Source organism: Bubalus bubalis, chromosome 24 (assembly GCF_019923935.1).
Source record: "Bubalus bubalis isolate 160015118507 breed Murrah chromosome 24, NDDB_SH_1, whole genome shotgun sequence".
Taxonomy (NCBI): domain Eukaryota; kingdom Metazoa; phylum Chordata; class Mammalia; order Artiodactyla; family Bovidae; genus Bubalus; species Bubalus bubalis.
The window spans coordinates 25547449-25575068 of NC_059180.1; the positions used below are offsets into that span (position 1 = coordinate 25547449).

The 27620-nt window shown below is 47.4% G+C and overlaps 1 protein-coding gene across 1 annotated transcript; it reads left to right on the forward strand.

Annotated features, from left to right (window-relative positions):
• The first annotated feature begins 914 nt into the window (after positions 1-914).
• Positions 915-27620, forward strand: CLEC19A (C-type lectin domain containing 19A). Its single transcript, XM_006047008.4, has 5 exons — positions 915-1116; positions 13870-14035; positions 20775-20868; positions 25891-26023; positions 27364-27620. Exons 1-5 carry the CDS (start codon positions 1029-1031, stop codon positions 27441-27443), a joined length of 561 nt encoding a protein of 186 aa, XP_006047070.1. The 5' UTR covers positions 915-1028; the 3' UTR covers positions 27444-27620.

Genomic DNA, 27620 nt, shown 5'->3' on the forward strand with positions numbered 1-27620 from the left:
CCTGGGGGCTACAGTCCATAGGGTGGCAAAGAGTCGGACACGACTGAGCAACAAACACTTTCAGGTAGTTATTATCCCTATTTTATAAAGGAGGAAAGAGAGGCTCAGAAAGGCAGAGTGACTTGCCTGAGGATACAGGAAGACTCTGATTTTTAGAGGTATCAATTCATAAATGCAACAAGATTCCAATAAAACACCATCATTCAAGTTTGAACACACTAGAACCATACACTAACAATAACATTTGCTTCTCTTTGTTGAACACTTCCTCTACTTCAAGAACCTTCTACCAGTGCCTTCTTTAACCTCTGAAAGACCGGGGAGGAGTTGCCACACCTGGCCTTCCTCCTGGCTGCGGGGAATCCAGGGCTCAGGCGCAGACCGGCTGAGCCCAAGTGCTGAGGCCCTGCCTGAAGGGGGCGCCCTCTCTCAGTTCAGTTCAGTTCAGTCGCTCAGTCGTGTCACACTGTTTGCGACCCCATGGACTGCAGCACGCCAGGCCTCCCTGTCCAGCATCAACTCCCGGAGTTTACTCAAACTCATGTCCATTGCAGGGAAGGCAATGGCAACCCACTCCAGTACTCTTGCCTGGAAAATCCCATGGACGGAGGGGCCTGGTGGGCTGCAGTCCATGGGGTTGCTAAGAGTCAGACACGACTGAGCTTATATTTTCACTTTGTCTGAGGGCACCGAGATGCTTTGTCTCCTGTGCCAGGCTGGGACGTGCATGTTGCTATTGTCCCATCTTACAGTCCCAAGGGATGCAAACCCAGGCCCAAGGTCACTTGTGGCTTGGAAGCAGGACTGTGCTTCCTTTTAGTTCTCCGAAGCGGCCCGGCCAGGGGCAGCCTTTGGGCTGTCACTCTGAGGGTGTGCGGGAAGGGAGGTGGGAGAAGGAGGGGAGGGGAGAGGGCGGAGACTGGGGTCTCTCTACCCAGTCCTCCTGAGTTCCAGGCAGGAGAGCCGTCGGACCTGGCAGGGCCTCTTTCCCCTGCTCAAGCCAGGAGGCGGCTTTCTCGGGGACCAGGATGCAGAAGTGGGGGCTGTGGACCGTGGCCGTCTTGACCCTTCTCTCCGCGCAGGCCTTTCCCCAGACGGACATCAACATCAGCCCAGGTGAGTACTGGGGCCAGGGCGGGGAGCAGGTGGAGAGGAGGACATCTGCAATACTTGAGTTGTCACTGAGGCCTCACTGACTAGGCTGCAGGCCTGCCTGACCCAAGGAATATTGGGGGAGCAAGCCGAGCTTCCTGACAGCCCCCCTCGAGATCCTCTCCCTCCAGCTGATGGACATTGTCCTAGGGCCAGACCCAAAGAGACCTGGTAAAAAAGCCCAGCATTGCATCTTGAAAGCTGTGTGACCTGGCACAAGTTTCTTGACCTCTCTGAGCCTCGGTTGCCTTTAGAAAACAGTGGTCACAATGGCCCCCTCTGGGGCTGCTGTGCAAGGAAGATGAGATAATGTGAGGAAAATGCCTGACACTATAAGAAGATCTAAAAATGATGTTTTTGTTAGGGATTTGGCATCTGAGCTGCCCACCCTCACCTTGGCTGTGATAGCTGTTCCCAGGGAGCTTTCAGACTTGCTGCTGTGCCATAGCGTTGGTAACACAGGAGGACACAGGGATCCCTCTAGTGACCTCCCTGGCGCCTGGCCTAGTGACACTCAGCTCTGCAAATTTTCTGGATCCCCTGGAATTGGGACCCATCAGACACAGGCATGTGGCCTCCCAGTGTCCCACTTGAAGGACACTGGGCTTCAACTCAATAGGGAGGTCAGGGTGCTGACTCTGGGGTAGGAAGAGTCCTGAGTCCTTTAATCCCTTCAAGGCAGAGGATCTTGCCTGTCACCTCTACCAGGAGGGTGATTTCCAAACATTGTTTTAAAACTATTAATAATACCAGTAACAACAACTGATGCTTGTATAGCCCTCACTATATGCCAGGCACTGTTTTAAGCACTTTTTATATATGGAATTATTTAATCCTCACAATAACTCTATGGCATAGACACTATTTCTGTCCCTATTAAAATAGAACTAATATTGTAATAAAACATCCGTAAGATCCCCATAAGACCATATTATTGAGCTGTTACAGTGTTGGGGTGAAACTAAACAGAAGGGTGATAGGATTACCAGATAGATACCTGATGTCCAGGTAAACTTGAATTTTAGGTAAACAATAAATCATTTTTTAATATGTCTCAAATATTGCATGGGACATGCCTTATGCTAAAAATTACTTGTTTATCTGAAATTCAAATTTTACTGGGCATTTTTTAATCTAGCAACCCTAGTGATGAAGGATGTAAAGCGTGGTCAGTTCATTTGGGCAAGCTTCAGGGGCTCTGGTCTGCCATAAACTCTCTGAGTGTTTGTATTAGTCAGCTCAGGCTGCCATAACAAAATACCACAGACTGGGTGGCTTCAACTACAAGAAGCATTCTGGAAGCTTCGTGTCCAAGATCAAGATGCCACCTGATCTGTTACCTCGAGAGGGCCTTCTTCCTGGCTTGCAAGTGGCCACATGGTAGAGAGACAGAGAGTGCTCTGGTCTCTCTTCCTCTTCTTATAAGTCCACTAATCCCATCTTGGGGACCCCAGGACTCTATCTAACCTTCATCATCTTCCAAAGGCTCCACCTGCAAACACCATCACACTGGGGGTTGGGGCTTTGACATGGGAATTTGGGAGGGCACGCAGACATTCAGTCCATAATGGTGTCTTTGCACCCTTGTTCTTGTGCCTCAACTTTCTCATCTGAGCAATGGGTGAACAGGAGGGAAATTGGACAGAATATCTTCAAAGGATATTTGTGTGTTCCAAGATCTTGCCTTTCTGCCCAGCAGTAAGTGCAAAGGCCTGAGGCTGAGTTTGAGAGTGGGAGCAACTAGGGAAGTCCTCCTCTCTCACTAGTTTGTGCCCGTGGGACCTTTCTCAGAGCTTCAAGTTTCCTCCTCTGGCAAGTGGAGATAATAATGGTTTTAGAGAATCTTCAAGAAGATCACGCAAATGAAGAGCTTAGCACATAGTAAGCACTTGAAAAATGGCTTTTACCTTACTACTTCTGCCACTGTGGTTGTTGATATTATGATAGAATTGGCCAAAAGACACAGTTTTCTGCTGTGACAGAAATGCCTTCAAAAAGGCACTTTCAGACATCTAGCCCCATGCCTCAGTCCCACTGTACTGATAGGGAGATTGATATCCCTGCCAACCCAGCAACTTTGGAGACCTCAGAGTTAGAGTTGGAAGGACGGGTCCCAGAAGTCCACTCAGCCTGATCCTTCCACATTACAGTTGTACACACTGAGGCCTATGGAAGCCAAATAATCTGGCCAAGGTCATCATCCATCCAGCCCAGCGGAAAGCCCAATTCAAGCCTGAGTGGACAAATCCACTAGAGCAAAGTGATTTCGGAAGAGAATGTGTGAGCTAAGTGTTTGGGGGTGTAAGTGTGAGTGTGTGTGTGTTGATGTGGGACTAGAGAGCGCTTAGCTGGGGTCTTGGTGAGCCCATGCAGACCATGAAGGTGGGCACACAGCCAAAACCCGTCCTTAATGAGAGTGGGCCTGGTTCTTCTTCTTCTCCTGCACCCCTAACCTCTAGGTGTAAAATTCCCCCTTAATCCCACTGCTCTGGATCTTTCATGAACATGCAAATATATGCAAATTGTACAACTCAGCCATACCCCTAGATCTGCTTTGGAAACAAACCTTTAGACCAGTGGTCCCCAATCTTTTTGGCACCAGGGACCGGTTTCCTGGAAGACAGTTTTCCCGTGGACTAGTGGTGAGGCAGCTTTGGGGAGGGGTAGGATGGTTCTCATAAGGGGCGCGCAAACTTAGATCCTTCACAGACAGAGTTGGGTTTGTGCTTATATAAGGATCTAATGTCGCCGCTGATCTGACCAGAGGTGGAGCTCAAGTGGTGTGAGTGATGGGGAGAGGCTGTAAATAGATGAAGCTTTGCTCACTCACCCACCTCTCACCTACTGCTGTGCAGCCTGGTTCTTAACAAGCCACAGGCTGGTTCTGGTCCATAGCCTAGGGGTTGGGGACCCCTGCTCCCTGCTTTAGACAATTCTGAGAGACTTGGGAGGATTTAGCCAGACTAGATCCTTTTCCTAAAATCTTTCTCAGAACCTGGCTTTGATCACCTTATGTGGATTCACAAATATTAAGTGCTTAAAAGAGGGCCTGCTGCTGCTGCTAAGTCACCTCAATCGTGTCTGACTCTGTGCGACCCCATAGACGGCAGCCCACCAGGCTCCCCCGTCCCTGGGATTCTCCAGGCAAGAACACTGGAGTGGGTTGCCATTTCCTTCTCCAATGCATGAAAGTGAAGTCACTCAGTCGTGTCCAACTCTGAGCGACCCCATGAACTTCAGCCTACCAGGCTCCTCTGTCCATGGGATTTTCCAGCTAAGAGTACTGGAGTGGGGTTCCATTGCCTTCTCCGAAAAGAGGGCCTGGCACCTGGTAAAGTCTACCAAAACATTTGCTATTATGATTCTTCAACCATAACCATCAAAAAGCTTCCTTTCCTTGGCTCATGAGCCAAGAACTTTTCACAGCAAAGGAAATTCTAACAAAGTGTTTTGATGCTCAGAGCCTGCTCCTACAGGGCTTCAGGGTTGGGGAGGGAGAATCAGTTATGTTCTGTAGCCTCTTCCTCTCCCCGCCAAAAAGCTGGCACTGTGGAATAGTGTTTGGGTGTGTAAGTGTGAGTGTGTGTGCTGATGTGGAACTAGAGAGCGCTTAGCTGGGGTCTTGGTGAGCCTGTGCAGATCATGAAGGTGGGCACACAGCCAAAACACAGTCCTTATTGACAGTGGGCCTGGTTCGTCTTCTTTTCCTGCACCAGGAATATTCCCAGCTCCAGGAATATCCCAGGGCTGAGGCTGTTTCTGCTGTAATAATATCTCATGTTTACTAGAACACCTACTATGAGTCAGGCACTGGCTTACCTGTGAAGTAGACACTATCATCATGCCCATTTTACAGAGAAGAAAACTGAGGCACAAAGAGTTGAGTTTCTAAGTAGAGTAATCTAACTCCAGAGTCTAAGCTCTGAGGCTGGCACACAGAGGCTTGGGCAACAGAGAGTCACTGCTTCCCAGAGTACATCCCTCTGCACCCTCTAGTCTGGATCATAGAGTTGGATCCTAGAGTGCCCCCCTGACCTGGACATGCTAGCCTATTCCCTGTCCCCCGTCTATGGTCACAGAGCCCTCTACACACTTCTAGAATGTCCCTTAGCATGTAAGGACTCATGGCGAGGTGTGCCATGTGTTCCTGCCTCCAGACTGTGACTTGAGGCCACAGACCTCAAGCCAAATAAGCACCCAGGAAACGTTGAATTATTTGCTTGATTATGATGCTCTTAGTCAGCTCAGGCTGCTATCACAAAATATTGGGCTGGCCAAAAAGTTCATTCATGTTTTTCCATAAGACATTTTGGAAAAACCCAAAGGAAATTTTGGCAACCTAGTACCATAGACTGGGAGGCTTAACACTCTGGAATTTATTTCTCACAGTTCTAAAGTCTGGGAACTCCGAAACTGAGGTGTTGACCAATTCAGTTCCTGGTGAGATCTCTTTTCCTATCTTGCAAATGGCCACAGAGAGGAGAGCTCTGTCTCTTCTCTTCTCATAAGGGCACTAACCCCATCACAGGGGTCCACCCTTATGACATCCTATGACCCCAGTTTCTTCCTGGAGGCTCCATCTCCAAATACCATCACATTAGGGGGTAGGATTTCAAGATATGAACCTGAGGGTGGGGCGCAAACATTCAGTCCATTACACTGTTAAATTTGGTGTTTAATATGTTTGTCTTACAAATGAGAAAACAAGACCAAAAAAAGATATTTTCTGGAGGCACTGGAGTGCTTCAGACCTGAGTTTCATCCTGACACTGCTACTTTTTAGCAGTGGGAGCTTAACCTCTTTGAGCCTCAGTTTCTGCATCTGTAAAGGGAGGCTGATACATATACCCACTCCCAGTTTGGTCTCAACAGATATACTTAGCATGCAATGAATGGCCACCCTTATGAGCAAAATAAAAAACCACCCAGTGCTGTCTCCTCTGTATCATATGGCCACAAGAGCAGCCCTGGAGAAGGGAAAGCAACGGTCAGGCGTGAGAGGCCTGGGGCCAGTAGTTCTGCACACCACAGCCAGGACTCAGTGGGAAGGCCCCCTGGGGGTGGGGTGTATGGACCAGGGAGGTGCTGAAGCTGACTGAGCTTTCCCAAGGGCCAGCTTCCCAGACACTGGGAGACACTTCTGACCCCCTGGGACATCTAGGGCCCAGTAGTGATGTGGAGGGGGGCAAATGTAGCCCCCAGAGCCCCCTTCTCTCCCGGCTGGCTCCCAAGGCTGATCTGGGTAGCAGGCAGCAGGGTAGTGTGTTTGTGGGAGGCTGGATTGGGGCCAGGGGAGTGAACAGCCAGATCGTGTGGGAAGGTGACAATTTATTCTTTTAAAAAAGAGAGATTAAAAAAATGAGCCCCAAACTCTGCTGGCGTGTCCTCTTTCCTTAACAAGCTCAAAGCTTCCAAAAGCTTTGACTCCCACCCCAGCTGGGAGACCTTGGGGGCCTTTGGTGCTGCTAATTGAGGTAAAATACCATGTAGTTTGGCCTCTTGGTTTCCAGAGCAACAAGCTTCTTTGTGCATCCCGCCCCCACATCCAACCCCCCTGGCCCATCACCTCCAGCTTTATCCCTCTCTCAAATTCCCAGCCAGGCTGAACCATTTGCAATTCTCCAAATGCTCCCTTCTCTCTCATACCTCTGGGCCTTTGCACATGCTATGCCCTCCACTTGGAACACTCTTCTGACTCTTCCTCATCCTTCAGGTCTCAGTAGGGGTCTCACATCACCCCCTCCAGGAAGCTCTCTGGGTTTCTAAATCTGGGTTATGTACCACTTTCAGGTGATCCTGTATCCTGTATAATGGGTGTTATACACCCTGCATTTTCCCCATCCAGGAAGGGGACTCACTCTGGTGTCATTGTAATCACCGGTGGGCACCCTGCAGGCAGGGTGGGGATGACACCCAGTTCAACTCGGGAGAGAAAAGGGGCAAACAATTGACAAATTTCTGAAATTATTTGGAGCTGCTCCCTCAAGTTTTTGCCTGTACAACACAAAGCCATATTGCTGCTGCTGCTGAGTCGCTTCAGTCGTGTCCGACTCTGTGTGACCCCATAGACGGCAGCCCACCAGGCTCCCCCATCCCTGGGATTCTCCAGGCAAGAACACTGGAGTGGCTTGCCATTTCCTTCTCCAATGCATGAAAGTGAAAAGTGAAAGTGAAGTCACTCAGTCATGTCCGACTCTTAGCGACCTCATGGACTGCAGCCCAGCAGACTCCTCCATCCATGGGATTTTCCAGGCAAGAGTACTGGAATGGGGTGCCATTGCTTTCTCTGAAAGCCATATTAACTATGTATTAATGACATTTTATTTTTGTGTTTATTTTTCTTAAGGTCAGTCTCCATAGAGTGTAATACCCATGAGGCCAGAGGTTACCTCTATATAATATGCCACAGTATCTCCAGTACATACCAACTACTGAGACCAAATAGGTGCTCAAATAAGACTTTCTGAACAAATAAGGGAATGAATGAATGACCAGACCATCAAGCTTGAGACAGGGCAATAGGTTTCAATATAGCAGGAATTTCTAAATTAGGTCTGGAGCCATGCAGGTCTGCCACTTAGGTGCTGTGTGACCTCAGGCAAGTCATTCAAACTCTCTGTGCTTTCTGTGGTTTCTTCATCTATAAAGGCGGGAGGCAGGGGGGAATCATGATACCTACCTTATAAGATGTGGGAAGACGAAATGAGTTGTTATGCACAAAATACCTGACACATCGCGTGGCTCAGGTGGAAGCTCAGTAGGGTGGGCCCTGGTCATTATGTTGCCACCACTCCCTGTCAAGCTGTAAAGCTATAGACATCTCTTTACAAAGGAGACACAGCTTAGCCAAGGCTACTTTGAGCTGCAGGTTGATGAAAGTCCTCTGAAACCCTTCTAATGCTTGTTTCTAAAATCCCAGAGGTAAAGGAAGTTTGGGGGGGTGGGGGGGGTGGGGGGCACGGAGCTGTGGGATGCCAGGCAGGGTGGAGTTCATTACCATTCCACTGCAGGCAAGCGGCTCCTTTGTGCCTCCCAGGTCCTCCCAATTAAAGGCCTTTGCCTGCCCAGGTGGAAAGGGGATTAATTGAGCAGTGACCTGTCACAGCCCCATTTTCTGGTAGGTTTCACCCCAGGCATCCATAACCACCGCTTGCTCAGTGGAGAAAATCAAAGGGACCAGGAGTGGGGAGGAGGGCGGGAAGGTGGGGGCTGAGGCTCTCCATTGCTAACGAGCTCCGTGGTAAGGCTGATACCCCTTCTCCAGCAGCCATTGTGCTAAACAATATGGAAAAACAGGGTCAGTCAATGCCCTCAGTGCTCAGCTGGAAAAGTCCAGGCACACCATCCTAGAGTCAAGATAGACCACTTTGGAGGCATCAGGACACATGGGTGGTGCCCACACCCTTCTCACTACTGTCCCCCCACCCTCAAAGGGACAGTTGGCTCAAAGGAGCAGTGTTTGATTCCCAGGCATGCATTTAGTCATTCAAAACTAGTTACCTCCTATGTGCCAGGCACCAAGGAGAAGGATGATCACAGAAGACCTTGAGCAGGGGGAGGCCAGACTGAACAAGAATTGATGGGGACGTGTGAACAGCGGGTGCAGGGGCTCTAGGGGCTCTCAGAGAGGCTCCTACCTCGTCCTCCCTAAAGAAGCCACCACACAGCCAAGACTCAAGGAAGAAACTCAGATCGGCTGAAGACAGGCCAAGGCAAGTATCTGCAGAACTGAACACACAAGAGCTGAAGCAAATCTGGAGCATGTTGTGAGGGATGGGATAAGCTGCAGGGGCAGGAGGGAGCGCTGGTCCCAAAGGCGATGGGCACTCCTGGAGGGCGTCTATGAGGACCAGCTCAGGGTGTTGGAAGGCTCTCTGAATCTGCAAGGTGAGATGAGGCAGAAAGAACAGCCAAGAGACAAGTGAGGAAGTTTCTGTTAGAGACTATGGGGAAGGAAGAATGTGGAAGGGAGAGACACAGACAGAGAGAAGGAGGGAAGGAGAAGGAGGAGAGAGGAAGACAGGAAAGAAGGAAGGAAGGAAGAAAAAGAAGGAGAGAGAGAAAGGAATTGGAGAGGTACTGGGAGGTGGAATAATCAAGACTTAAAAACTGATTGGATACGAGGAGAGGGAAAGAGAAGAGGTAAAGATGATTTGGGGAAGATATCCAACAATGCCAGACAATTCTGGCCAGTTCCAGCCAATTGTTGTCAGTTTTGTCTAATCAAAAGTGTGTGTGTATAGGACTTGCCTGGGAGTCCAGTGGTTAAGATTCCTTGCTTCTGCTGAGGAGGCAAGGGTTCAATGCCTGGTCAGGAACTAAGATCCCACATGCCACGCAGTGAGGCCAAAAATAATAGGGGGAGACTGTGTATGTTTGTGTGTGTGTGTGTACACATCACTGTGCATTTTTCTAGGGAAAGAAAGGAACAATTGCTTTAACAAGATAGTGATAGTATTTGATATCAAAGGTAGTTGATATCAAATAAAACACAAGGGTAGAATGAATATATGGGGTTTCCTAGGCTGGATCTGGGAACAGGTAAAGAAAAAACTGGTGAAATCTGAATAAAACCTGAAGTTGAGTGAAGAGTGCATGCGTGCTAAGTTGCTTCAGTCGCATCTGACTCTTGGTCACCCCAGGGACTGTAGCCCGCCAGGTTCCTCTGTCCCTGGAATTCTCCTGGAGCCGGTTGCCAGTGCCCTCCTCTAGGGGATCTGCTCCACCCAGGGGTCGAACCCTAGTCTCTTATGTCTCCTGCATTGGCAACCAGGTTCTTTACCACTAGCACCACCTGGGAAGCCCCAAAGAGTATGTACCTATACTGATTTCTTAGTTGTGACAAATGTACCATGGAAATGTTAAGATGGTGACATTAGGAGAAATTGAATGAAGTATATTCAAGGACTCTGTATACCATTTTTGCAACTTATCTGTAAAGCTAAATTTATTCCAAAATTAAAAGTTGTGGGTTTTTTTTAAATGAAGGAAAAGGAAAGAGAGGACAACGAGGGTAGAAACTTCCAGGTCAGACCTTATGGTAAATTGGAGAGCAGAAAATGGCTCCACTATAGACATCTAGGAAGAGGATAAACTTTACAAACATCCACTGAAAAGTAAGCTGGACTTCCAGGAAAATGTTTGGGGCGCCCAGGGGCAGGAAAGGAAAGAAAGAAACCAAAGCAGTGGGCACATGCGCAGCAGCGCTCTGGGTGCGGAGTCAGCCTCCCCAACACCGAGGCTAGCCATCTATGGGGTCGCACAGAGTCGGACACAACGGAAACGACTTAGCAGCAGCAGCAGCAGGGTTTTATATCCACCTGGGCCGGGGGGATGATGGCTGAGCCATTTGAAGCAGAGCATTGAGAGCGGCATCCCCTCATAGAGCAGAGACCTCTCATAGAGCAGAGACCTCTCATAGAGCAGAGAGAAGGTAAAAAGTTCCACCTTCTGGGGAAGATTACACTGGATGAGGAGCGGACAATCCTCCCGCCGTGGGAGAGATGACAAAGAAGTTTGTCTGCTTTATCTCAGACTTGGGATGAAAACAAGGCTTGCCCTCTGTCCCATCCTTCCATGAAGTCTGTATGGTTAAATTTAACCACAGTGTTCTAGCCCCGGGGCTTTTAAGCCACGGGTTTGTGACAGTTTTACATTTTTAACTCTAAAATTAGAAAAGAACCCTAACTCTACTTCTAATCGGTTTTCTGGTGCATTTTTGTTGAAGAAACTACAGACGGGCTGAGGAGTGTGGACATTTGCTGTGATGTTTTGTGTTGTGGCTCCGTGAGGTTATTTTACATTTTGGAATTTGGCTTTCCATCTAGGGCAGGGATTCTATTGACATTTTGTTGTTGTTTGGGGTTTTTTTTTTTTTAATGTTTGTTTATTTATTCTACTGCCCCAGCTCTTAGTTGCAGCATGCAAGGTCTTTGATCTTGCTTGTGTCATGCAGGATATTTAGTTGCGGCAAGTAGGAATTGAACCCAGGCTCCCTGTATTGGGAGTGTGGACCACCCCTGGACCACCAGGAAGTCCCCCTATTGACATTTCGGGTGAGAAAATGCTTTGTTGTGGGGGCTGTCCTGGGCATTGTAGGATGTTTAGCAGCATTTCTGGCCTCTACCCATTGGATACCAATAGGCCCACCACCAAGAATGTCTCTGGGCATTGCTTCCTGTCCCCTGGGATTCGAAATCACCCGTGGTTGAGAACCACTGCTCCAGGAGATCAAATAAGGGGTGGGGGTTGGGGGCTGGGATGTGCCGCTTTCAGATTTAGAACTGGGACAGTCCTGGGCAAACTGGGATGGTTATATCCTTTACTTCCATCTCTAGTATGAATACTTAGGATGTAAAATAATTGTAGGGTGGGTGAGAGTGGGGAAAGTCATTTAGCATCAGCAAATATCGTCTTGGGCCAGTTGTTCCAGCCAACTCCTGCACAGACATGGCCAAGTGCTCACCAGTGTGTGTCCTTGGTTATAAGTGATGGGTGAATAGCAGATGGAAATGACTTGCTGCTTCTCATTCATGCAACGGGGCTGCTGCTGCTGCTGCTAAAGGGGGAAGTGCTCCAAAAGGTGACCCCTGAGAGAGGCAGATTCAGCTGCCTCTCTCTGTGAGGAAGGCACTGGCAAAGTCCCCACAGGGAGCTCAGCAACACCCAGCCTCACAAGGGGTCCTTCAGCCCTCTCAGCATCGAGGCAATGTCCTTCTAGACCAGTGCTCTCAACTGAGAAGGGAGGAGACCGAGGTCCGGAGTGGAGCAGGGAAGAGCCAGGGGTACTGAGCCCACTAAGTCCATAACTCCCTTTGCATATAAGGGAGGGTTAAGAGAGCAGATTTTGGATCAGCTGACCCCAGTTTGGATACTGGCACTCTTTGAAAGACGATTGGCCAGGACTGGCGGGGAAGGGTGGGACAAGCCAGGATTGACCAGTACAGCAGCCTGGGATGAGGGGAGGGCTGGTTCTGGTCAAACAGAAAAGCCCAGTGGTTTTCATCAGGGACAGATAGCCCCCAGCTGAAAGCTGCCGCTCAGTCATGTCCACCTCTTTGCGACCCCATGGGTTATAGCCCACCAGGCTCCTCCATCCATGGGATTTTCCAGGCAAAAATACTGGAGTGGGTTGCCATTTCCTTCTCCAGGGGATCTTCCTGACCCAGGAATTGAACCTGGTTCTCCCGAATTGCAGGCATACTCAACATAAAGAGTATGTTGATTAAAGCAACTGTCCGTTTCCTTCCCCGAAAAATTCATAGAATTGTATGTGCACATATACTGCTTGTGCTCATTAGCCTCAGTTGTGTCCAACTCTCTGTGACCCCACGGACTGTAGCCCACCAGGCTCCTCTGTCTCTGGGATTTCCAAGGCAAGACTACTGGATTGGCTTGCCATTTCCTTCTCGGGGGGATCTTCCCCACCCAGGGGTCGAACCTGCATCTCCTGCATTGGCAGGCGAGTTCTTTACCACTGAGCCACCAGGGAAGCCCCAGCAAATCTTTGGCACATCATAAATGCTCAGTAAACGAAATCCACTACTTCCTTATTCATGAGCCCAGCCCACTAACAGAGTGGTTTTGAAGATCCACACCCCGGGTACCTCAAGAGGTGCCAGCCTGACCGCTGAGAAGGAAAGGAAGGTGCCAGCATTATATGGCATTAAGATGCAGAGCTGGGGCTGGGACCCAGGCTTCTGGATCCCAGTCTAACAATTTCACCACTGCCTGGTACCTGCTATCACAGATGAGCCATACATCCAAGTTCCAGGCCGATTCTCAGCACGCCTTTCTCCCCGGCTTGGTCTTCTTCAATCGTGGTTTTCCAAACCACACGAAGAGGCCCCCCAGAGGGGCCGAGACTTTGGAGAACTTTACTGTCCCCTTTCAGAATTAAGAACACATCCTGAACCCTAGTAGTCATGGGCTAAATATATAAATAGTCTTGGCTGCTGTTTGTCATTAAACATGTAGGGAAATAGCCACTTTCGCCAGAGAGCCCAGAATTGCAGATTGAAATAAGATACCATTTTTTTGCCTGTAAAATTTGCAAAGAGTGCCATTAAAGTGGGAAGAGTGCCGGCAAGGGCGCGATGAGGTGGGCATTCTCAGACATCACTGTGGGAGTAGAAATTGCTTTCAGGAGGCAATTTAGCAAATTGTATCAAAGCCTTAAAAATCTCTCCCCAGAAAATCAGAAATGCTGCAAAACCTTTGTAGACAAGTCTGTTCATCTCAGCACTTTGTCTAATTGTTTCTTTTAAAAAGAGGAAACAATCTAATTAGACCAAAATAGGGGAATGATTAAATAAACGGGGGGGGGGGGGGGGGGGGAGGGGGTGGACACTCAGGGGAGTATTCAAGAGCTGTTTGAAACAATGTTTACAGAAATTTATAATGATATGAGGGAAAATGCTTATACTCTAATTTTTAGAAATCAGAATACAGATAGGGGTTTATGGACAATATAATCACAATTGCATTTTAAAAAATCACTGCCTTCAACATGACAAGAGGAAAAACACTCTAAGGCAGTAACGTTTTCCAAGGATTCTATAATGAGTACATATTACCTTTACTATTTTGTAAATTTTGTGCATGTGTTAATCATACTGGGATCACTTTTTACTTTTATACTTTAAAAGATGTCCTAAGCCATAGCATCAATGTTTGCATGGCAGCCTTCTTCCCAGTCCGTTTTCTCTCTGTCCCCAGCCATGCCAGAGCTGCCCCAGGCTTCCCTGTGCCCACTGTTCTGGATGGAGTTCAAAGGCCACTGCTACAGATTTTTCCCTCTTAATAAGACCTGGGCTGAGGCTGACTTCTACTGCTCGGAGTTCTCCATCGGCAGGAAGTCTGCCAAACTGGCCTCCATCCACAGGTGAGTGGACTCCTCTGTCCTTTGTAGCCCAGTCAAGCACCCCCTTGGAAAGGGATGTAGAGAATGGTGTCTTCCACTGGTATTTGGTGATTTCAGCTGTTACTGTCATTGAAACTGGCCTTGGCAGTAGAGGACAAAGCATTTAGCAAGAGTTGCAAACAGCAGGCTGGAAGGTCCATTTTTATAAGTGCCAAACTCATGCCATGCCTTTTTCAGTATCACAGCAGGGTTGAACCAATGAAACAATCCATATAACATACATGTAAATAGCATAACATAAAGCATAATAACTGACATTTATTTCCTAAGATTTGGGCTTTCCAGGTGGCACTAATGGTAAAGAACCTGCCTGCCAAAGCAGGAGACACAAGAGATCCAAGTTTGATCCCTGGGTTGAGAAGATCCCCTGGCACCCCACTCCAGCATTCTTGCCTGGAGAGTCCCATGGACAGAGGAGCCTGGCAGGCTACAGTCCATGGGGTTGCAAAGAGTCAGACACAACTGAAGTGACTTAGCATGCATGCTAAGCATCAAGTTCCTGCAAACCATATTAGGTTGGTACCCTCATGTCACAGATAGGAACCTAAGGCTCCAAGAAGGTATCTTGCTATGAAATGGTGGAGCCAGGATTTGAACCTGAGCAGCTGGGTTCCATAGCCCACCCACCAAGCCTCCTTCAACATTCCTCCATGCCTCCCAAGCCCCAGCCACACTGACCATCTTGACATTCTCCAGTGTGGTCTAGCCCATTTACTCCTGCATATTTGCACATTCTGTTACCCCCACTGGGAACTCCCATCCCTGTCTTCTCCAGGTAGACTCTTCCTTAACCTTCCAGACTCAGCTCTGCCATCTCTGCACTGAAGTCACCCCAGACTTGGTAGCAACTGACTGCACACATCCACCTGCCCAGGAGCACTTTCTTCATCACTTTCGTGATTTCTTTTCACATATGACTTCCTTGCTGATTTGTGGGTTCTTTGAAGCCAGATGTGATGCGTTCCATTGCCACAGCTACAAATTCACAATCTTGCCTGATTTTCCAAGAATCTCCAAGCCTTGAAGTTAGAACCCTGGTTGGTTCTTTATCTTTAGAGTTGCCGAATTTTGTTACAAACAGGGAAGGGGTCCTCAATCTTAGTTAAAAAAAAAAAAAAACACCTCTTGAATACTCACATTGATTCATCTAGCTGTGTATCCACTATATCCTTGGTGGTGCTGAAGAATATAGTGAGGCAATCAACATCTGACCAGGAAAACAGGAACCTCTATGAACATTTAACATGGAGTTTCATATATTTGCAAGTGATAGACTCTGAGAACTTAAAGACGCAGTAGTTTTTCTAAAGATTCACACCAGCAGGAAGCTAGCTCTACCCCTAACTGGAGGGCAGTTCAGTCCTATGGGAGCTGGAGCCGCAGAAACCAGGCAGCCCCTGACAGCACCTCCCCAGGCAGAGAGGGAACGAATCACCCTGGCTTCTCTCTCCCTCCCAGCCTCCATCAGTGCCTCCCCTTGCATGGAAGGCAGCTGATGTGGAAGCCTGAGCAAGGCAGTCTTCAGAGTCAAATCCCCTGTGATACAGAGCTCAATGCAGTATATGACTGGCACGTATAAAGATGGATAAAATAAGTTCCCAAAAACTTAGTCCATGGGGTCGCGAAGAGTCGGACATGACTGAGCGACTTCACTTTCACTTTTCACTTTCATGCATTGGAGAAGGAAATGGTAACCCACTCCAGTGTTCTTGCCTGGAGAATCCCAGGGACGGGGAACCTGGTGGGCTGCTGTCTATGGAGTCGCACAGAGTCGGACACGACTGAAGCGACTTAGCAGTAGTAGCGGCAGAGGAAAATTAAATATATGTAATAAAGAGGAAATTTAAAGGTGATTCCACATGATTTCCCTTTGGCGGTCCACAGGAAGGACAGCCCAGCCTGCCCCATGGAGCCCTTGGTTTAATGGGCACTATGATTCCAGGTAGATTTGGGGGTTTTCCAGCAGCCCCTGACTCAAATTCTGTTCTTTTCTGCCTCAACTTGCCTCCTTTCTCTCTTCTCAACTCCTGACATCCCTCTTTTTTTTTCTCTTATATAAATGTTCCCCAAATGTTATGCTAGCATCTCCTCTCTTATACAGGTAGTTTTCCACTCTGGCATATGATACTTTCCTGAAAACATGTAGAAAAGTTGAATTTGCACAGCACATTCATCTGTTATTAACCCAGTTCAGTGCCCATAAAGCTAGACAATATTATAAAATCTCTAATTACATCTTGTCTCTGAGACACAATCCAATTCTCTAATTCTGGCATTTTTTTCATGCTTTGTAATTTTGTTCTTTTCCTTCATAATTAAACACACAATCAACTTATGTTCATGGAGCATCTAATTAAAGTTTAAGTTTCTCATCCTTTCAGCTTACCTAATAATTTCCATTTTTGCTTCAAGTGACAGTTGAATTGAATTAAGTTCATTTGATTTTCGCTCCTTATTACTTAACAGTAGCACCTCGGGCATTTCTATCTCCCAGTTATTTTGACCACATATGGGGAAAATACAATAAAATATTGAAATAGTTTTCCAAGCAGGTGCCATTGAACAAAAGTGGCTGTCATTTCAGTCGCTCAGTTGTGTCTGACTCTTTGCGACCCCATGAACCACAGCACGCCAGGCCTCCTGTCCATCACCAACTCCTGGAGTTTACCCAAACTCATGTCCATTGAGTCGGTGATGCCATCTAACCTTCTCATCCTCTGTCGTCCCCTTCTCCTCCTGCCTTCAATCTTTCCCAACATCAGGGTCTTTTCAAATGAGTCAGCTCTTCACATCAGGTGGCCAAAATACTGGAGTTTCAGCTTCATCAGTCCTTCCAATGAACACCCAGGACTGATTTCCTTTAGGATGGACTGGTTGGATCTCCTTGTAGGCCAAGGGACTCCCAAGAGTCTTCTCCAACACCACAGTTCAAAAGCATCAATTCTTCGGTGCTCAGCTTTCTTCACAGTCCAACTCTCACATCCATACGTGACCACAAGAAAAACCATAGCCTTGACTAGACAGACCTTTGTTGACAAAATAATGTCTCTGCTTTTTAATATGCTGTCTAGGTTGGTCATAACTTTCCTTCCAAGGAGTAAGCATCTTTTAATTTCATAGCTGCAGTCACCATCTGCAGTGATTTTGGAGCCCCAAAAAATAAAGTCAGCCACTGTTTCCACTGTTTCCACTGTTTCCCCATCTATTTGCCATGAAGTGATGAGACCAGCTGCCATGATCTTAGTTTTCTGAATGTTGAGCTCTAAGCCAACTTTTTCACTCTCCTCTTTCACTTTCATCAAGAGGCTCTTTAGTTCCTCTTCACTTTCTGCCATAAGGGCAGTGTTATCTGCATATCTGAGGTTACTGATTTCTCCTGGCAATCTTGATTCCAGCTTGTGCTTCGTCCAGCCCAGTGTTGGATCCATCCACCCAGCCCAGGTGGATCTACTGCCATTTTAATGGCAGGGCAGCCACTCCCCTAGATGACCACTCACCATGCATGGTCAGCAGTTAATCTAGGACACCGTGAATTGTGCATGAGAGGAGCACATGGGGATGCCAGAGCTTCGCTGGATAGGACCAACAGCAAAGACACATTGGACTGAAGAATACTTTGTCCCCCCTGCAAATCATACCACTCTAATGTTAGACAAAACACGTGGTCTTGGAACATCGACACTGAACATAGACTGGTGATGGTGTGAGATAAGATGCCATATAGAAATAAGGTGTGAGATTGGTCCATGTGGTCCTTGCAGCCCATTTGTAGAGAAGAAACCTTGGGAAATGGCCTCCCAGATGGCACTAGTGGTAAAGAACCCGCCTGCCAACGCAGGGGACATAAGAGGCACGGGTTCGATCCCTGCTTTGGGAAGATCCCCTGGAGGAAGGCATGACAACCCACTCCAGTATTCTTGCCTGGAGAATCCTATGGACTGAAGAGCCTGGCAGGCTATAGTCCACAGTGTCACAAAGAGTCAGACAGGACTAGAGTGACTTAGCATGCGCACACAACCTCGAGAAGCAGAGAACTAAGCCAACCAGCCCAGCCTGGGGAGCATGGAAACTTTCTGCTACAGGTGTTCAAGGATTATATAGAGGGTGCTCACAGAATGTTGCCTGGAAGAACTAGTCCTGAATCAGGATCTTAAAGGTTTGGGAAGCTTAGGGGATAGGGACAGCAGATGTTATAAAGGAGGAAATTAAGAGGGCTTTAGAGTTAGGCAGCCATAGGCTAGACCCCACTCCACCACTTCCTACCTGGTGATCTTACTCAATCACATAAACTCTCCGAGTCAGAATCCTCAGCTGGGAAACATCAATAGTTACACTGAGCTTTTAAGATTAAGGATTTTAGAGGAGATAATGGATCTGAAGTTCTTGCACAAGCACTCAGGTAATACAATGCTTCATAGTGAGAGTTGTTAATTATTTTTATTAATTGTAATCATGGGCTACCCTGGTGGCTCAGAAGCTAAAGCAATGCGGGAGACCTGGGTTCGATCCCTGGGTCAGGAAGATCCCCTGGAGAAGGACATGGCAACCCCACTCCAGTATTCCTGCCTGGAGAAGCCCATGGAAGGAGGAGCCTGGTGGGCTATATATATAGTCCATGGGGTCTCAGAGAGTCGGACACGACTGAGTGACTTCACTTTCACTTAATCATGGGTGTATCAAGAGGTCAGCACTTACTTAGTGTGCACATCAGATCTTTCTGAGGGCAAGTAAGCCTTGCCTCACCTGCCATCTTTCCTCTCCACTGCTTCTAATAATATCTATCTTGGTCCATTTAGGCTGCTGTTACAAAAATATCACAGACCGGGTCACTGATAAACAACAGAAATGTGTTTCTCACAGTTCTGGAGCCCAAGATCAGAGCGCCTTGTACTGTCAAGTTCTGGTGAGGGCTCACCCCCCAGTTTGCAGATGGGCATCTGCACGCTGCATCCTCACAAGGCAGAAGGGGCAAGGACACTCTCTAGAGCCTCTTTTATAAGGGCACTAATCCAATTCATGAGGGCTTCACCCTCATGAACTAATCACCTCCCAAGGGCCCCACCTCTTAATACAGTGACATCAGGAGTTAGCATTTCAATAAATGAATTTGGGGGAGGGGCACATTCAATTTATAACAATTTTGATTAGCAACTCCTAGTATGACACTGCCTAGAACACTGTGTTGAAAAAGATTCTGAGAACCAGAATTCTGAGTGCTTCTGGGATGGATTAGTAATGTCTTCCACAAACACATAATTAAGGAGAGTTATTATGTGTGCTTAGGGCTTCCTTTATAGCTCAGTCAGTAAAGAGTCTGCCTGCAATGCAGGAGACCTGGGTTCAATTCCTGGGTCAGGAAGATCCCCTGGAGAAGAGAATGGCAGCCCACTCCAGTATTCTTGCCTGGAGAATCCCATGGACAGAGGAGCCTGGCAGGCTACAGTCTATAGGGTTGCAAGAGTCAGACATGACTAAGCACACACAGAACAGCACAGCACAGCATTATGTGTGCTTTGACTTGCTACCAACACCTTAAGCAAAATGAAATTGATGGGCAGGTGTTCTAGACAAGGTGGCAGCCTATAGAGAGTGGTCACTTAGAAGAACCCATCAGGAGCAGATGTAATCTGTTGCAACGTAAAGGATACCTCAACATAATCCTGTTTTGAAAGGAGTTATGGATTAAGTGTTCTTTTAGGCAGCACAGACTACTTCCAGGGTCCTCCACCAATTTCTTTTGTTAGGTAAATTACTTTATAAGCTCTTTGAAATAGGAGGTGAGAATCTCACCAATGCTTTCTGCTGTGTTTTAAATGTTTTGGTCCCCACAAGATTCATATGTTGAAATTCTAATGCCCCATGTGATGGTGTTAGGAAGTGGGGCCTTTGGGAGATGCTTACGCTCTGACGGTGATGCCCTCATGAATAGGATTAGTGCCTTTATAAAAGAAGTTCCACAGAGCTCCCCTGTCCCCTGCTCCCATGTGAGGGCACAGCAAGAAGTATGTACCCAGAAAGTGCACTCACCTGGCCATGCTGGCACCCTGATCCTGCATTTTCCAGCCTCCAGAACTGTGAGAAATAAATTCCTATAGTTCATAAACCACCCAGACTGTGGTATTTTGTTGTAGCAGCCTGAATGGCCTAAGACACCTGTTGAAGAGGGTGGATAGTTAATTGCAGGATTTGGTTTTGCTGAGTCAACTATGCAAGTTCACGCCTCTAGCTGAATTTTCCAGCAAACCCAAAGATTTTGAAGACGTTCTATGAGAAAAAGAATTAGGAGAGAGGAGGCTATGTAAGGACTGGCACTGTACGGGGGGCTTTTGAGAAAGAGCAAGAACATCCAGTGGAGATTTTTGTTATTTGGTATGTGCAATACAATGTCAATTCCTTTTTTTGTCTCTTCAGTATAATCCACCTTATTTACTATTGTTTTTGAGATAGACTTAAATTTATAGGCTGAATAACAGTGCTGAGTCCTGCTTTGCACTGGCATGGAAAAAACGCAGAAATGCCCCTGACAGGACAGCCCATGTGGGTGCCCTAGTTAAAAAAGAAAAAGGAGAAAAACCAGATTGCATCACATCCTCTATTTACTTTGATCCAGGAGGGTTAACAAAGGCTGCTGTCGATTTGCAACTCAATCCTGCACCAAGAGGCAACGAGTAACATGCACCTGGGTTTCTTACCTTTGCAGCTGGGAGGAGAACGTCTTTGTGTACGACCTTGTGAACAGCTGTGTTCCTGGGATCCCAGCTGACATCTGGACAGGGCTTCACGATCACAGGCAGGTGAGGAAGTGCTGGCCATCAGGCCCTCTTGGGAGCTCCAGCCAAGATTCCACTTTGATTTAACCAGCTTTTCATGTGGAACCTACACGCCTGGTCCCTGCCACATGCCCTGCATACAGAGAAATCATACACCAAGACACCCCAGTTAGAATACAATAAGCGTTGTGAAAGAGAGGAGGATGGAAACATATCAGATGGGCAGTGATGGGCTACATTTAGGTTTGGATTCTCAAAAAAACAGACACAAAAACTTGATTAGATGGGTAAGAGGCTTTTGAGGGAAAATATCTGCAAAGGAGAAAAAGAAGGCAGGTATGTGGCAGGAGGGAAGACCTTCAGCCCATGATGAGCCCTGTGAAAGGAGATGGGGGAGGGCGGGATGGGGAGAGCCTCAGATTGCAGAACACTCTGGAAAGTCTTGGCTAAGCCAACGGGATGTCCCCTGGCAGAGGATGCCCATTCCAGGACTCCCACTTGGGCAGGAGTGGGCCAGCACTCATACCTGTGATCATGAAGGAAGCATGTTCTCCCTGTGAATGCAGTGCTGGGTCCAAGCAGCTGTCACTCAGCCATGCTCCCCCAACAGGTCCTCCTGAAGGAGGTCTGAGCAGGGCTACAGCTGCCGCAGCCTCCCTGAGTAAGAAACATTTAAGCTAATGTCCAGTGGACAAATAGGAGTCAGTCAGAGGAAGAACAGTCCAGGCAGAGAGCACAGCATGAGCAAAGGTCTTGAGGCGGGAGAGTCACAGCACATTCAAGGACACTAAAGACCAGTGTGTCTGGGAGGCAATGGGGCAAGAGTAGGTGGAATGATGATGGGAGAACAAGGCCAAAGAGGGCTGGCTTGGGCCAGCTCACATACCTGGCACTATCACAGCAGACTTCACCTGGAGATTTTGTCTGCTGACTTACCCCGGGCAAGCTGCATCCTGAGCATCTCTCCTATATGTACACCTCCAACCCTGCCTCGGAGCACTGCAGGGAATAGGATTCCATTTCCAGCACCTGTTCTACCATTTAGTTTATGGTAGCTGACTGTAGTGGAGAAGTCAATGGCAACCCACTCCAGTACTCTTGCCTGGAAAATCCCATGGACGGAGGAGCCTGGTGGGCTGCAGTCCATGGGGTCGATAGAGTCGGACACGACTGAGTGACTTCACTTTCACTTTTCACTTTCATGCATTGGAGAAGGAAATGGCAACCCACTCCAGTGTTCTTGCCTGGAGAATCCCAGGGACGGGGGAGCCTGGTGGGCTGCCGTCTATGGGGTCGCACAGAGTCGGACACGACTGAAGCGACTTAGCAGCAGCAGCAGCAGCTGACTCTGGCAGAGAAGGCAATGGCACCCCACTCCAGTACTCTTGCCTGAAAAATCCCATGGATGGAGGAGCCTGGTAGGCTGCAGTCCATGGGGTCGCTAAGAGTCGGACATGACTGAGCGACTTCACTTTCACTTTTCACTTTCACTTTTCACTCTCATGCATTGGAGGAGGAAATGGCAACCCATTCCAGTGTTCTTGCCTGGAGAATCCCAGGGACGGGGGAGCCTGGTGAGCTGCCGTCTATGGGGTCGCACAGAGTCGGACACGACTGAAGCAACTTAGCAGCAGCAGCAGCAGCTGACTCTGGGGCCTTCCCAGGTGGCGCTAGTGGTAAAGAACCCACCTACCAATGCAGGAGATGTAAGAGACACAGGCTCAATCCCTGGATTGGGAAGATCCCCTGGAGGAGGGCATGGCCACCCACTCCAGTATTATTGCCTGGAGAGTCCCATGGACAGAGGAGCCTGGCAAGTTACAGTCCATAGCGTCACAAAGAGTCAGACACGACTGAAGCAGCTTAGCACACACACACACAGGTGACTTTGAGACAATTTTTTTTTTTTTTTTACATCTCTGGGCTTCAGTTTTCTCAGCTATGAAATGGAGTGATAATAACAGTGCCTGGTTGTACAAAGTAAATGGGCCAATATATGTAAAAGATTTAGCCTGTGCTTGGCACAAGCTCTCTTGACACAAGAGCTCATTTTGGGTGGTTGAACTTGCTATCAGTGAGCAGAAGTAGCAATAGTGGCCAGGCTCAGTAAAGATAGTTTAACAATCAGTAGAATTGACCTGGCAAGAACTTGTATAGAAGTTGTAAATTAAAAAAAGAACCAAAATGTCCCATTATAATAGTAATTTTAAAATTGGCTTATGAATACACTTAGAGTTAAGGAATTTGTGGATTCATTTTGATATTTGGCAAAACTAATACAATTATGTAAAGTTTAAAAAAAAAAGACTTAAGACTAATAATAACAAGTGATACAGTAAAAGGACTTGCTTTTATATTTTTCTTTTCAGTCCTAGGCACCACATGTAAGGCACTAATTAAGTCTCTTAGTGCTTTTAACCTCATTCAGTTCTCATAATAATTCTCTGAGGGAGATATTCAGTCCATTTTACAGGTGTGGAAACTGAGGCTCAAAGAAGTTAAGTAAGTTGGTTAGATTGCAGCATTAGGAAGTGAGAAGAGCTGGAATCCCAGGCTCTGGTCTCTCTCCCAGAAGGTGTGTGCAATTTCCATCATACAACATGGCTTCCATAATCATCGATGCGTCAGGAGAGACTCTTCTAAAAACTTAAATAAATGGAGAAATGACTTTTGTTCCGGGGCATTGCAAAGATGTCATTCTTTCCACAGTTAATTTGCACATTTATTGCAACACAAATCAGATTCCCAACAGGACTTTTCTTGCAATTGGTCAGAGTGGTTCCACAGCAGGCAAGAAAAATACACACTATTTGGACAGATAGAAAAAAAGATGAAGGATGATTTCCACTCACTGGTAGAAAAAAATTTTTTAATGTAATAGTTAGGGTCTTGAGTGGAGAAGGCAATGGTGCCCCATTCCAGTACTCTTGCCTGGAAAATCCCATGGATGGAGGAGCCTGGTAGGCTGCAGTCCATGGGGTCGCTAAGAGTCAGACATGACTGAGAGATTTCCCTTTCACTTTTCACTTTCATGCATTGGAGAAGGAAATGGCAACCCACTCCAGTGTTCTTGCCTGGAGAATCCCAGGGACAGGGGAGCCTGGTAGGCTACTGTCTATGGGGTCACACAGAGTTGGACATGACTGAAGTGACTTAGCATAGCATAGCATATGGTCTTGAGTACTGGAGTCAGATAACCTGGGTTTACATCCTGGCACTAATGCTTTATTGACTATGTGAATTTGGGTAGACTAAGTCCCAGTCTTTTCATCTGTAAAATGGAGATGACAATTTCTGCTTTGCAGGATGGTGAGGACAAATTGCCCACCTGTCATGATATATAATAAGCCCTCAATAAACAACAGCTAGTAATATTACCAGCCAGAGCTGGAACCAAACTCAGGCTTGGCTGCTCATTGCTCAAAAGACAGTGTTTGACGCCAGTCAGAATGGCTGTGATCCAAAAGTCTATAAGCAATAAATGCTGGAGAGGTGTGGAGAAAAGGGAACCCTCTTACACTGTTGGTGGGAATGCAAACTAGTACAGCCACTATGGAGAACAGTATGGAGATTCCTTAAAAAACTGGAAATAGAACTGCCTTATGATCCAGCAATCCCACTGCTGGGCATACACACTGAGGAAACCAGAAGGGAAAGAGACACGTGTACCCCAATGTTCATCGCAGCACTGTTTATAATAGCCAGGACATGGAAACAACCTAGATGTCCATCAACAGATGAATGGATAAGAAAGCTGTGGTACATATACACAATGGAGTATTACTCAGCCATTAAAAAGAATACCTTTGAATCAGTTCTAATGAGGTGGATGAAACTGGAGCCTATTGTACAGAGTGAAGTAAGCCAGAAAGAAAAACACCAATACAGTATACTAACACATATATATGGAATTTAGAAAGATGGTAACAATAACCCTGTATACAAGACAGCAAAAGAGACACTGATGTATAGAACAGTCTTTTGGACTCTGTGGGAGAGGGAGAGGGTGGGATGATTTGGGAGAATGGCATTGAAATATATATAATATCATATATGAAACGAGTCGCCAGTCCAGGTTCAATGCACTATACTGGATGCTTGGGGCTGGTGCACTGGGACGACCTAGAGGGATGGTATGGGGAGGGAGGAGGGAGGAGGGTTCAGGATGGGGAACACATGTATACCTGTGGTGGATTCATTTCGATATTTGGCAAAACCAATACAATATTGTAAAGTTTAAAAATAAAATAAAATTAAAAAAAATTTGAAACCCTGAAAAAAAAAAAAAGACAGTGTTTGAGAGACAGGGTTGGTGGGATAAGAAAGATGCTGTATTTTGAAAACCTGGGGAGATGGCGGATGGGTCCCCCAAACTGTCTCCCCGTTGCTGGTTAGGAGGCAAAGGTTTCAAAGGGGAGTTTCAGGAGTGCACAGGCAGGGGGCTGCATGCAGAACAGCACAAGCAGCTCCCACAGTCATCATGAAACTTGTCACGCAGTGGTCAGATCAGCATCATCTTGATCCTTCAACTCCAGGATCAGTTTGTCCTCATTTCCTTGAAGCCAGTTCTGGGTACTGTCTAGCCATAGATCCAGTACTGCACACGATGGAGAAGCTTGTCAGAGTTTCAGTCTGGTCATCATGCAGCCAGCTTTTCCCCTCTTGTGCCAATTACAGTCGTTGCAAAACGCCTCGGGAACGTGCATTGGACACTGTCATCTGTATCTTCAGGGAGGAACTGAAGATTCTGTGATTCCAGTGTCCTAACCATTAACTGTTTGAACCTGCTCTTCTGTGACTCACGAGAGGCCTGGGAGACTAGCGCTTTTCTACAAGCAAGAGGCAGGGGACATGGAGGGGCTTTTGTGCCCACATGGTTTCACCATTACCAGTTATGGTGGTAATAATAGTATATCAGATAAAAGTCAGGGCTTCTGCACTGTTAGGTATGAAGGCATTAGATGTTACTCCAAGCTGGAGATGGCCTGAATGCCTGATCTTTCTCTCCTTGGCTCGCTTCCTTGCCTCTGGATGCGACCCCCCCAGGAAGGGAAGTTTGAATGGACAGACGGCTCACCCTATGACTACAGCTACTGGGATGGGAGCCAGCCGGATGACGGCATCCATGCAGACCCAGAAGAGGAGGACTGCGTGCAGATATGGTACCGGCCCACCAGCGGTGGGTGCCCCTGAGACCAGGGTTCTTGCAGGGGTGCTGGGAGGCACCAGGGGTGGTCGAGGCACTGTGAGTTAAACACCTTGGAGAGTGGCCAGAGGTCCCTTGTGGGTGTTAGGGACGCGGCCATTCTCTGTGGTGGATGCATTTTAAATAATATTTAATGGTGTGTTGTTGACATGCAAACTGTGATTTGGATGAAAAGACATTAGAGACAGAAGCATGAAAAGAAAGAAAGCAAGAAACTTGTACAGAGACCAAAGGATGGTGCTTTTATGTCAGCTCACCAACGCACTAAATGTGGCTTGCGCTCACGGACATTAGAACAAACAGAAGCTAGGAAGAGGGCGCAGGCGCAGTAGTGAGTGCCCGGTCAGGCTGAAGTCCCGGCCATGTTGCGTTCTAACTCTGTGTCCTTGAGGCAATAGCTTATTCTCTCTGAGATTCGCTTTCCTTGTCTATAAAATGTATTTAATCTTCGGTCCTACCCACAGGGCTCTTCTGAGCACTGAAGGAGATACAGCGGATTCGCCCAGTGGCAAGAGCGTGGACTGCAGAGTTGAATGTCCTTGTCTGAACTCCAGCTCCACCGCTTATAAATTGGGTAGCCAACTTCTTGGTGCCTCAGATTCTTCATCCATAAAATGGGGCTACTGCTGCTAAGTCGCTTCAGTCGTGTCCGACTTTGTGCGACCCCATAGACGGCAGCCCACCAGGCTCCCCCATCCCTGGGATTCTCCAGGCTAGTGACACTTAACTCACAGGGTTGATGGGAAGGAGAAAGAAGATAAGGGACATAAAGCGACTACAGTGGTTTGCATGTGCTGTCAGCAGTCATCACCATCATCGTGAACATCGTCACTGCTCATACCAATTCAAGAAATAAAAATTATTAATGTTTCCACTTTATAGATGAAGAAACTGAGGCTCAGAGAAGTTAAGTGATTTGTTTGAGTTTTCACAGCAAGCAATTTGTGGAGCTGGGTTTCGATATCTACTCCAGATCCAAACACTGAACTGCTCCTTTTTCTTCTTCTGATTAGGGGAGGGAGGCATGGAACAGCAAATTGCTCTTCTGGGAGCCGTCTGGGAGCCTGGGAGTCAGAGCTGGGTCAAGCCTCTGAGCGAGGCTTGTCCTGCCTCTCCACAGTAGCAAATCAACACTAGCCCTATTAGGAGAGAGTAAGGCTGGACAGCAGCCTCATCAAGCATCGGCAAGAAAGGGATGCCAGTGCAGACACCAGGCTTATGGGAGAGGACTTTTACTTTGGTGGGATGGTGGGGTCACTTTTACTGTGGTAGGTGTACCTTCACACAGAGTTTCTGCTTTTTCCCTGCCACAGCTCTGAGGTCATGGAATGATAACACCTGCAGCCGGAAGTTCCCTTTTGTCTGCAAGATCGCAGCTCTGACTATTCACTGATCCATTCTCACTCTAACGGCGCTAGCCCAACTCCAGCATGGACTTGTAGCTGTATCTGATGTAAAGTCGACGCTCAATAAATGTCCAACACACAGTGGAGACAAATATCCCAGACAGAGATTTTCTACAAGCAAATCTTAAGATACGATGTAATCAGCTGGTCACCAGTGACAGGAA